The sequence below is a fragment of the Saccopteryx leptura genome, chromosome 11 (genome assembly GCF_036850995.1).
Source record: "Saccopteryx leptura isolate mSacLep1 chromosome 11, mSacLep1_pri_phased_curated, whole genome shotgun sequence".
Taxonomy (NCBI): domain Eukaryota; kingdom Metazoa; phylum Chordata; class Mammalia; order Chiroptera; family Emballonuridae; genus Saccopteryx; species Saccopteryx leptura.
The window spans coordinates 80,130,532-80,142,704 of record NC_089513.1 but is presented as its reverse complement, the minus strand read 5'-3'; the positions used below and the strand labels follow the sequence as shown (position 1 = coordinate 80,142,704).

Sequence of the window (12,173 nt, the reverse complement as noted above, 5' to 3'; positions counted from 1 at the left end):
TTGTGGCGTTGTTGCTAACTACTAGAACAGAGGCGTACGTGTGTGTGTGTGTGGGGGGGGGGATGGGGTTAGGGTGGGCAGGTGTTGAGATGAACATAAACACCCTATTTCCAAAGCCAAAGGATTGGAAGTTGCTGGGCGTGGAAGGGTTGGGAAGAGATGGGAAGATGCAGGGTTGGGCTCAGGATTAGAGACTCTCGAAGCCACACAGCAGCCAGAGCAGCTGTAATAGAGACCTTGTCCCTCATTCAGAAACTATGGAGTGAGAGATGTGAGGACCCTGAGTGAGAGGAGAAAGCCTTTGTTTCCATCGGGTGGTGGCACTCCAGTGCGCCCAGGATCCAGGATGTTGGGAGGGAAGAAAGGCTTCCTCGCCTGCCAGCGGACAGTCTGACTGGGTCCAGCTACCCCACACCCACTTGATGCTCCCTTCCCGTGCCCCATAGATATCAACTGGGACATTGTGTACATTTCTTCTAGAATAATCTTCCCAAGGCACATTTCTTAACATTTCCTACATGAGCCTAAATGCTTTCCCTGCAGGCCTCTCATTCCCTTGTGACTCAACCTGACACTGCAGTTAGCACACTGACAGTGTCCCCACCAGCAATTACTCCAGGACTGGGACTCTGTCCCCACGCCATTCCCTTCACCTGAATTGTTCCCTCACACCTGCTCCTGCAAGAACACCTCCAGATATTCCCAGCCTGGAGTGTCCTCAACTTCTTCTAACAGCCAGCAAGGAATGCCAACCTGGGTCCCACCACTGCAGGAAACTCGCTTCTGCCAATAATCAGAATGAGCAAGAAGCAGACTCTTCCTTGGATCCCCCAGAAAGGAACCCAGCCTGCAGACACCTTGGTTTCAGCCCAGCAGGAGCCATGTTGGACTCCTCACCTACAGAAATGTGAGGTAATACACTAGCTCATGAAATTTATTACAGTGACAATACAAAACTTATACAAGGATTTTGTAAAATTGTTGCAAGGAGGTAAACTGTGAAACTGTGGTGAGTAAACTCCAGGGGATATAAAATCTAGAATAAGCTCAGTTGAAGAGTAAAGATTATTAACCAATTTATTTAACCAATGTAACAGAGGGCAGGCAGACATGAGAATTTGTGGTGATGATGATGAAGAGTGGCTTTTCCCCAGGACCCACCAGTTAAAAGGAATCTCCAGTTACATCAGTGAATGACCAGCGGTAGAATGTCCCTTCCCTGAAGACAGATCTAGAGTGTGATGAAACCCCCACTGAAGCTCATCTGGCTCCCTTCTTCCCAAATTCGTGTTTCACAGATGACCATTAGGTATGAAGTAGGGAGGTTGGTTCTGCTCCGTGATCACAGGTCACATTTTTGGTTAAGACGTTGAGGTATATAGTCCTGTCTCCGCCCTGTGTGATATGGTGAGTGTGAATTCATTCTCTGGACAAAGTCTTCCTGCAGAGCTAGTTAATAAAGTGGCGGGAGTGGGGACAAGGCTTGGATGGTTGACCTTGAAGGAGACAAGTGGGTGTGACCTCCATAGTCACCTTCAGTGAGTTTCGCCCTTGGTGCCCTGGGAATAGATCTTCAGGGCTGCACATGAACCCGCTCAACATTAACCTTCTGTGAAGGAACAGATCAGAAGTAGTGGTGTGTGGGTGCACAGCTAATCTCCTCCCAGCAGCACAACTTTTTGTATGAATTATGTAAATCACTGAACTTGGTTCTGTCTCAGTTTCTACACTTTCAAAATGAGGCTATCTCACGGGGGTTGTTGTGAGGATTAGGGAGAGAAATTCACCTGAAGCATTTTGCATAAATGTTAGCTGTGGCTGTTGGAAGCTGCTGAGTCACCTTTGGAAAGTTAATTCACTTTCTGCACCCTTGTCTTCTTATCTGTCCCATGTAAAAATTGAATTAATGTCGGGGAAGTGCTTCACTCAGTGTGTTTTCAGTAAGAATTTTATTGCTGTAAAATCTTGCTGTTAATAAGGCCCTCAGACTCCAGGCTGTGCTGGTAGAAGTCAGAGTTCTTTCACACTGAGGGTCCCCATTCCCATGGGCGGACCCAGGGACACTGAAGTCTCCAGGGAAGGTCAGGCTCTATGTCAGGCACGTAGAAACTTCTCATTTTTCCTTCCCTTTTTGCACTGGGCAAATGGCAGTGAGCTCCAATGTCCAAATATTGATAAAAGCCCACACAGGCCCAGAGAAGGAGGTGTGTGGCAAGGTGTAGATGTGCAATCCATCGATGGCATTGTAGAATGAGACACCACCCAATTTGTAGTCCAGGAAAACCCCCACTGTTTTGAGGAGTTTGACAATTGTCAGTTTGGTTCTGAGATCTATAAGAGCCCGGTAGTAATTTTATGCACCCCAACAAAGATCTACCTGGCAACCGCTTCTGAGGCTAATGCTTGAATCAACCAAGCCACTGGCTGTGGGACGGGAAGAAGGAGAGAAGGGGGAGGAGGAGGAGAGAAGCAGATGATCGCTTCTCCTGTGCGTCCTGACCGGGAATTGAGCCCAGGATGTCCCCTGGCGAACGCTCTATCCACTGAGCCAGGGCCGCCCAGTGGGAATCAATTTTTATTAGCCTCGTTGTCCAGAACCCACTATTGGGCTTCATTTTAACCCAGTATCTTCTCTCCCTACACACCCCAAGATGACTCTGTTTCCTGTTCCCCACTTTCACCTCCCACAAATGCCTCCCTGATGTGAAGCTCTCACAGCCCCGCACACTGGAATGCTCATAATATCAGCTGGAGTTCTCACGCATGTTCCGCGTTCTGCGTGTCCAGTGCAGGCTCCTCTGGTATTCAGAAGTAAGGATGGAGGGGTGCACGGTGTCCGGATCCATAAATACATTCACTGTAAACAGTTTGGATAGAGTGGAGTGGGGTCAGCCATGGTCCTGGGACCTCAGGGCTTCAGCCTTCAAGACCTGCATCTGGCTGAGCCAGACCTGGGGCCCCCAGCCGGCCCTGAAATGGACCCTCAGCAGTGCCAAGAGAAAGCAAGGAGCTTGTGTTCTGTGAGGAAAGGGAGGGTGAGAAGGGTTGGGGTCGGTTTTACACGCTGTCCTGAGTGACACCATCCTACGTACTCCCTGTTTCCCTCCCCACCTGTGCTGCACAGTCACACGGACTCAAATTTCAACCCTTGCTCCCCGCTCCTGAGCTGGGTGACTTGATTTTCTGCACTGTCTCTTTCTCCACAGACACAACCTACGTACTAACTTGAGTCTGAATTTCATATGTGTGAAATCGGGGCGACAATACTAATCTCTAGGGTAGAATAAGGGAAAGTGTGTGGAATATTTAGTCCAAGGCCAGGCAGGAAGGAAGGTGCCTGGTGTGATAATAGACCATGTGTCTTCTGTGCTTGGGGTCATGCGGGGGTTCTATGTTGGAGACTGAAAAGTAAACAGGGTATTTTGTGGTCTGGATGTCTAGGGGACAGAGGCGTTGGGCCCAACTCCTCACCTCATCTGCCTAATTAAGTTAACAAAGGGCTGTGCTTCAGTGCTCGACCTGTCCGCCCATGTTCCCCGGAAGAGACCGGAAGCGAGTTTCTTCTTGGTGTAAAGTTAGATTGATTAGTATGGTGGGGGTTGTGTTTGAGTGGCCTTGGAAACTTAATTGACTTGCTAATGGCCCACATTGCCCAGGAATAAAGATGGATGTCGTTCTGGGGGCGGCCATGTTTCGGCGGCCGGAAGCAGGAGTGACTGTTGGCAAGGAGCCGTGGCTTCCTTCTAACCCATCTGAATATATCTTTAAGTTTCTGTCTATCTTTAATTCAATTTCGTGCCATTTCCCACTCGGGACCCTGGAACAGACTCGTCGTGGCTGGCCCGTGGCAGTTCTATATGGTCGTGGGTCCACTTTCCACTCCTCCCCACCTGTCCCCACATTCTCTGACCCCAGAAATCAGTCCTCTGTGGATGGACAGCATCACTGGCCCCCTGGCCTCAGGTGACCTGTTGGTGTGGCCAAGGGCAGGCACTAGAAAGGAAAGAGCACTGACTCCCCCACTTCCTCCACTTGGAGATTCTCCAACAAACCGTGACAACTCTCAGGCAGCCTCTCCCCAACCTCCCTCTTCCTCCTGGCTTCAGGGACTGGTTCTTGACCCCCTCCCCTCAGCTTTAGCATGGTGACAGCTCCCACTGTTTTGTGTCCTGGGGCACCATTCATCTTTGCTGGTTTCTTTTTCTTTCTTTTTTTTTTTTGTATTTTTCTGAAGTAAGAAGCGAGGAAGCAATGAGACAGACTTCCGCATGCACTCGACCGGGATCCACCCAGCCTGCTCACCAGGGGGCGATGCTCTGCCCATCTGGGGCATGGCTCTGTTGTAACCAGACCCATTCTAGTGCCTGAGGCAGAAGCCATGGAGCTGTCCTCAGTGCCTGGGCCTACTTTGCTCCAATAGAGCCTTGGCTGCGGGAGGGGAAGAGAGAGACAGAGAGAAAGAGAGAGAGAGAGGTAGAAAGGAGAAAGAGAAGGGTGGATAAGCAGATAGATGCTTCTCCTGTGTGCTCTGGTCAGGAATCGAACCTGGGACTTCCACACGTCGAGCTGATGCTCTACCACTGAGTCACCCATTTTTTTTAATGTGAGAGGAGGGAAGATAGTGAGGCAGACGCCCACATATGCCTCAATCTATCCACTCAGCAACCCCATCTTGGGACGATGCTCGAGTATCAAGCTATTTTTAGCACCTGAGGCTGATGCACTCCAATGGAGCTAACTTCGGTGCCCAGCATCACTTTCAAATCAATCAAGCCACTGGTAGTGGGAAGGGAAGAGTGAGAAAAGGGGTAGAGGGAGGGAGAGAGAAGCAGATGGTAGCTTCTGTGTGCCTTGACCAAGAATCAAATCTGAGACATGCACAGAACAGGCCAATGTGCCATCCACTGAGCCACTGGCCAGAGCCTTATTGGTTTCTTTTAATGTCTCCTTAGACTCTGTAAGTAGTTCCCCCCCACACACCAGCCTCTTTAATCACTGTCAAGATGTGGCTGTGAAAAAAACCAACTCCATTTTTGAGTCATGAATATTTTTTATCTTTTCGTGTGTGACCTTTGACCAATCTCTCTATCTTCAGCAAGCACACCAAAGCCTGCTAGGTGATGAATGTTTGTGTTCCTTAAAACATAGCCATGGACATTTTTGTTAGTAGCAGCTAGAATGGCATGACAACTGAGGTCATTAGGAAACTGGTAATAGTATCGATTATAAAGAGTCACCCATCACAAGACCACCAGGAGGTATGGCCTGATGTCACCGCATTTTTTGTCCCTTTGTTCTGTCACTCATTAGTACCTGAGTTTTATTTTTTATTTTTTTGGGTTTTTTTTTTGTTTGGTTGGTTTTTTGTTTGTTTGGTTTTTTAATTTGTATTAATTTTAATGGGGTGACATCAATAATCCAGGGTACATATATTCAAAGAATACATGTCCAGGTTATCTTGTCATTCAATTATGTTGCATACCCATCACCCAAAGTCAGATTGTCCTCCGTCACCTTCTAATCTAGTTTTCTTTGTGCTGAGTTTTATTTTAAAAGTACTGTAACATGTCTGTTAGCAGTGAATAATCTGTGCTGACTGTCGGGTCATCTGTCTGCTCCGTCTCTATACCCCTGTATGTCATTTACCTTATAGTACAGTCTGTTATATTCTAAGGAGTGGCATCTTTTTTAAGCCTGAAGATACCTTCTCCTTATCACAGTCATTACTGTGAGAAAAACACCCGTTTTGAACAGGCCATCTTTTTCTTGTTGGTGTTTTGACCAATAGGCATTCATTAAGTATTATAGTTTCTACCCCAACCTTCATACAGTAGCCATTACCACCATCACCTAAATGAGGAGATTGAAGCTCAGAAACATTGTGTAACCTGAGGACACACAGGGGCAGGAGGGGTGGATACTGGGTCAGGTCCCATCCTGACTCTCCTGCAGCCCCTTCCCCCAGCTGCACCCCTCACGCCTCTTCCTTCCCACAAGGACCTGTGGAGCCCAGGACAGCACCTGTCCCTAGTTCTCTGTGTCCTCAGAAGAAGGTGGGCACACCTTGGAGGCCAGGACCTCAAGTCAACCCCAGATTCTCCCAGATAAGAATTAGAGAAGAAAAAGGAAGCAGAGTTCCCTCAGTTGTTGTCCTCGGGAACATACAGTGACTCACTCACCAGGTTGGAAGAGGGCCGTCTTCCAGTCTGAAAGGAAGGAGACACAGACAAGGAAAGGTCATCATTTCTGTTTTTCCCCTCGCACATCCCCCTCACTAAGCCTCTTCTCCCTCCTCTCCTCAGTCTCTTCCAACATTCAGTTTCCTGCATCTACAGCTCTGCGGCTCAGGCATGAAACCTCTCTGCATGTTGGGCTTCTCTTCATCACACTGAAGCTACAGGCGACATGGCCAGGCTTAGCCCAGGTGTGTGGGCATCTGTGTCAGCAGGGTGAGGGGACGCTGTATGTGGAAGGTCCTCTCTGAGTGTCCAGAGACAGGGTGGTGCACCACAGAACATGAATCTCTGAACTAGATCTGATCATTCCTCACCAGCAGAGAGAGGGTTTGATTCATACACAGGTGTCAGGAAACCAGAGAGTATAAGTGTCACCAGCACATGCCCGAGGATTCTCCCCACCTGCAGGGGAAGACAGCAGAGTCACCTGAACTGTCATTTCTGAGTCTTTTCCTTTCTCTTCCTCTTGCATGTATCTAATCTTCCTTTTCTGCCCCCACCGCCCACTTCCTGCCTCTCCCTCTGCCTGTTCAGTTCTCTGCTGTCCCCTCCTCTTAAATCAACAGCACGGAATGACCCTGCAGGCACCCTGCACGACCTTTTCCAGCTGTCACTGCAGATCTCTTTTATTTACACCTATATATACCCTGGAGCAACCTCTTATCCTCAGTTTTGCTTTTAAAAGTTTCAGTGACTTTCTGTGAAAATCGTTCGGAAAATATGGAATGGAAAATTCTAGAAACAAACAATTCACAAGTTTTAAATTGCGCGTCATTTTGAGTCGCAGGATGAAGTCTCGTGCCATGCTGCTCCAACTCACCAGCGAGGGCGGCATGTCCCCGCTGTGTACCTCTCCCTGCCTTCTCCAGCACAGTGTCAGGCTTACTGTGGTAGGGTCAAAGTGCTTGTGTTCAAATCACTCTTGTTTGAGTCAACAATGGCCCCAAAGTGCAAGAGTCATGATGGTGACAATTTGGATATGTCCATGAGAAGCTTTCCTTTCCGGGAAAAGGAAAAAAACCTAGTGTGTACAGGGTTTGGTACTATCCGCGGTTTCAGGCATCCACTAGGGGTGACTACCTTACCTGGCGTACCCGGGCATGGGCTCCCCGTGTGCATACGTGTGTGTATATGTATGTGTGATAGAATGCGTCTCTCTCAGTTTGTGTTATTTCCTGCCTACTTCCGAAAGGAACTGGGCAACTTAATGAGAAAAGTTTAGATACTATTTTTCCAATAGTTATTTCTGTGACAACTGACACTATAGCCACACCTCTTTTTAAGAGACACTTCTCTCTCCTCTGGCTTCTTCTCAGCAGACTACAGACTGTATAAAGCCACCAGGGAGAGAAGGACCTCACACACTGAGTCCACCTCCCCCGCCCCTGTCCTTCCCTGTGTCCCCTGGATGTCCCGGTGCGAGTGGCCCCTGGTGGAGACTGAAGCCCCTTCTCCATTGAGAAAACCCCTGCCCCGCTGCCCCATCAGCGTCCTTATCTCCCCCACCCCCGGGCGGTTAGGGGTGAGGGAGAGTCTGAGATGAGGTTCCGAGGGTGCGGGACACTCACGCGCCAGGTACTGGATCCTCATCCACCCTGCGGGGAACAAGTGAGGAGTCAGTGACGCGCGTGACGCAGGGACCCTGGGACGCGCGGGGTGGGGACCAGTACTTACTGAGTTCGCGCTGCAGCTTCTCTGGAAATAAGCAGAAAAAAGTCCCGTCACGGGGATGGAGGGGGGCTGGGCGCGGTGGGGGCGCGGGCTGGGGCGGGGCGGTCGCGCTCCTGCAGCCGGGACTCACCTTTGGCTTTTCGCTCCCGCCGCTCCTCCGCCTGTGCTGCTTCTTTCTCCTTGGACAGGGTCTTGTTTTTCTTCTGCTGTCGCCAGAGGAAGAACCCCACCATCGCCAGGAGCCCCAGCAGAACCGGTAGCGTCACCGCTAAGGCCATCACCCAGGGCCGCGCGCTCCAGAAGAGGGGACCTGCGCAGGGACAGCCTCAGCCGCTGGCCCGGCTGGGTGGCGGGGTGTCTCGGGACACAAAGTGATCATTCTCTTCCCAGAGGGCCCAGAACTCTCACTGTCACAGAACACTATTGTCGTGAAATGTCTGCCTCTCACATGAGAATATTTCGAATATCAAAAAATATACAAAGTCATTGAACTGTCCTGTCCACTCCCTCCTCTCCCATTTCTTAGTTCTCATCAGTCAGCTGTCTATGTGAGTAAGAGCGCCAACATTGGGCTGGAGGATCCTGGGTTCAAATTTTGTGTCTTCTGCCCGACTAGCATGTGACCTTGACTTAATGACTTCACCATAATGTTCCTAGTGTCCCAACAGGTAGAAGGATTCAATAAATGCTTATGAAGTGCCTGACTCATAGAGTGCCACCCAAGTGTTTATTAAAATTTAAAAATATACACATATCCTATTTGTTCTTGTTTACAGCAAAGACGGCACTCTGCACCAGCTGGTCTGGCGCTTGCTCTCTCTGTTCAGTGCCTTGGGGACCGTCCATATCAGCACAGAGAGCACGTCTGCGTTTCCTCTCACAGTGCAACCCTCCACTGCGTTCAAGTTCCCCTACTGGTGGGCAATAGCTTAGTCTCTAAATTTTTTTAGTTATAATTAATGCTAAAAGAAATAACCTTTCACAATTAACCTTCGTGGCATGCCGGAAATGCTTGAAGAGGTTTGTGACATGAACAGCTTTATGGGAGAAAAAACACTTTGGGTCCCTGCTCCGTGCCTTACGGCCACTGCAAAGACTCAAGTCAGCAGCAGAGAGTCAGTGCCTGCCCCCAGGGGCCACAGCTAAGCACAGGTAGCGGCAGGGCACTCACCTGCAATGGAAACCCTGGCTGTCCTTTCCTGGCGGAGCAGGGGGTTTCTGAAGATACAGGAGATCCCCCTCCCAGAGTCGCCTTTCACGGTCACAGATGCTGAGGCTGCGTATAGACCCAGGCTGTCTGCAGTCGCAGGTGCTGCCACAGAGGACAAGTTCTGTCCCCTGTCATCTCTCCACTCGATGTGGGGCTGCGGATACCAGCCTGCAGACGTGCACTCCAGACGAATCCCTCCACCCTCATAACCTTTCAATTCAATGAGGAGATCAGAGCCCAGCGCTGTGGAAGGAAAAGTGAGCTTGGATTACGGGGAGTCCTCTGTACTGCTGAGGGTCTCGAGAGAATGGAGGGCACACTCACACTAGAGAACTCAAGCCGGGTTTCACTACAGAGCTGTTTACAAAAGTGTGCTGTTGAGAAAAAACTGTTCCATAAGGTGACCACTGCCTGATTGTCACTGGACCCTGGTGCTAGGTCCAGCTAGATTTGAGCCAGAACAGAGATTCCTCCCTTTTAAGACTGTGCCGTTCCATTGCCCTATGCTTCATGACACAGCTGGTTCCTAAAACAAACCCTCACCCTACCCTGGGTAAGCACGAAAGATGTTCTTTCTTAGCTGGGGTGGGTCCCGCCTTAGTAACCCTATCTCTACCCTGCCCCGTCCCGTGTACACCTTAGCCCTTGCCGTGTTCTGTGAAAGAGATCCGTGTTTTCTTGTCGCCACCCGAGCTCTGCTTGGTGTGTAAGTGTCCTTGGTATATTCTTGGTGTAATTAATGTTAGAGTTGTCATCCTCCTTCTCAGGTCTGTCAACCCAAGAATATTTTTATAACATTGTTATATGGAGAAGAGAAAATAACTACATTGGAGAGAGCTGACCCAGGGCCAGGAACAGTGGAGCTGTTACCAATTGTCCCTAAACCCCTAAATACAGGGGGAGGTGGGAGGAAGCCTTAATTGTATTTTTTTTTATTATTATTCATTGATTTTTTTTTTCAGGGTGAGGAGAGAGAGGTAGAGAGGGAGAGAAAGGAGGCAGGGAGGAGTAGAAAGCATCAACTACTAGTCGACGGAGTTGTTTCTTGTATGTGCTTTATGTGCCTTGGTCTTGCCTAGGGTTTCAAACCAGCAACCTAAGCATTCCAGGTGTATCCTTTATCCACTGCGCCACCGGAGGTCAGGTGGGAGGAAGCCTTTTGAAGACCAGAAAGAAGAGGTCATGTAGGTAGGAGGGCTTTCTGAGGAGGAGCTGTAGTCTCTAAGAAGGAACGGTAGCTACCTGAGGAGGCCCCCAGGGAGAAGCCCTGGACAACCCCTACCCCCCACTTTTTATCCTCTGCTAGGCTCCCCGTTCACCCACCCAGGCTGAGGCCACAGGAAACTTGGTGGCCTGAGGAAGAGAAATGCATCCCTGATGTCTGCACATGAGCAGTTTCACAGAACAGCAGCATCAGACAAGGGCGCTCTGTTGCCGTGATGGGTCAGGACAAGATCAAGAGCATTCGACAATCAGGTTTGAGCTCAGAGTAAAACACAAACAACGTCCAGACCACAGTGACTAAACCTATATCATCCCAGCTGTAGATGACCAATTACATCCTGTACCATCCTTAACAGCATTTCAACTGGAGCAAAGCCTTACTTCCATAGACTCTCCCCTCCAACCCTCAGGACACATGTTATATCAAGACTTCCCTGACACCCTTTTAGTGACACACCCCATGGTCTCATGTGTGTGCACTCTCCCTCCATGCGACAAGTATAAACGCAAGTTGTTCAACTGCAGGTGTGTTATGCAATCTTTGGTTTGAAGGACGTGAGCAGCAATGATGCTGTCCCTGCCGGTCAGCCTCCTGGGCCCACAGCAGCACACACACGGGGAACCAAGGTCACTGTCTGGAGCTCAGCTGAACCCAAACAACTGTGTGCCCTCCAGTGAGACAGGTTTGCTCACCCTTCCTGCCTCTCACCTCTACTTCCCTGCTTAGACCCTGGTGGCCGCCACGAGGAACTTCTTCATCTGACACAGGAGGAACGGTCCCTGGAGGACAACCTGGGTCTGTCAAGGGTCTCAGAGAAGCAGAGTTGGAAGGAGGGAGAAGCAGGTGCTCGTGAGTAGTGAGAGGCGCTCTGAGGTGGCTGTGGAGCCTCTGCTCCCAGATCTCCGTGGGAGAACGAGCTCAGAACAGACCCGAGGCTCACCTGCAACCTTCAGCTCCACCATTGCATTTTCATAGAAATCTCTATCTTGGAAATAACACAGGTAGTCTCCGCTGTCAGAGACAGTGACGTTGTGAATCCGGAGAGCAGCCGTCCCCTCAGTGATGTCATCTCTCAAAACTGAAGTCCTCCCTTGATACTCGGCTGCCTGTGTCTCTTCCCTCCCGAACGCATACGTGAGCACCACCTGCCAGGGGCTGGGTCGCACCCACATCAGACTCATGTCCTCAGCGTTCATGTTCGGGACCAGCTGGCAGGGCAGCTCAGCAACTTCACCCACCACGGCCAGGATGGGGTCAGGCGGTCCAACCACAGCAATCTGAGCTGGACAGCAGAAGAGGGAGAGCAGGCCAGAGGGTTAGGGGGTGTTCCAGCAGGGAGGGCGAGGTAAGAAGCATCTGGAGAGCCACTCAGTCTAGCAGAAGGACAGTCAGGAGGGGTCTTCCAGTATGAGGAGGAATCCAAGGTTCTGACTGACACTATAGGTAATTGCTTCAGATAAACAAACGCAGAACTGTTCCCTACCTGAGCAGGGGGTGAGCAGCTGGACCAAGGTGAGGAAGAGAGAGAGGTCAAGCCGATGGAAGACCAGGGACCTCACCATTTTTACCTGTTGTGCAGAGAGAGAGAGAGACACCAGAAGGAGTTAGGTAGAAATGACAACCCAACTCTGGGTTCAGTCATGAGACCTGGTGACCCGAGAGCCTCCTCTGCAAATGTCTGCTTGGGAGTCTCTTAACCTTTGAATCCAACATGGAAAATAACCCATAAAGTAAATAACGTTAAATGGATATACCTGAACCCTAGCCATCAGGAAACGCTGGGCTCCACCCTGAGGACGTGGACAGAAGCCTTCACTTACCCACAATTCCC

At 50.1% G+C, this 12,173-nt stretch overlaps 1 protein-coding gene across 3 annotated transcripts in view; it reads right to left on the bottom strand.

Moving 5' to 3' along the window:
- LOC136382972 (butyrophilin subfamily 3 member A2-like) overlaps nt 1-12,002 on the bottom strand; it is a 61,712-nt gene extending 49,710 nt beyond the window's left edge. Inside the window, exons 1-9 of one of the 3 annotated variants that reach the window (XM_066352384.1) lie at nt 11,826-11,999; nt 11,283-11,624; nt 9,079-9,360; nt 8,038-8,217; nt 7,911-7,931; nt 7,805-7,831; nt 6,551-6,638; nt 6,180-6,206; nt 2,770-2,857 (exon numbers count right to left, since the gene is read on the bottom strand). In XM_066352384.1, coding sequence (XP_066208481.1) covers nt 6,571-6,638; nt 7,805-7,831; nt 7,911-7,931; nt 8,038-8,217; nt 9,079-9,360; nt 11,283-11,624; nt 11,826-11,904 — 999 coding nt within the window. In that variant the 5' untranslated portion in view covers nt 11,905-11,999 and the 3' untranslated portion in view covers nt 2,770-2,857; nt 6,180-6,206; nt 6,551-6,570. Of the gene's footprint in view, nt 1-2,361; nt 2,858-6,179; nt 6,207-6,550; nt 6,639-7,804; nt 7,832-7,910; nt 7,932-8,037; nt 8,218-9,078; nt 9,361-11,282; nt 11,625-11,825 lie in introns of those variants that run through there. The other 2 variants (XM_066352385.1, XM_066352383.1) reach the window with 2 other exon arrangements.
- Between the last annotated feature and the right edge of the window lie 171 nt (nt 12,003-12,173).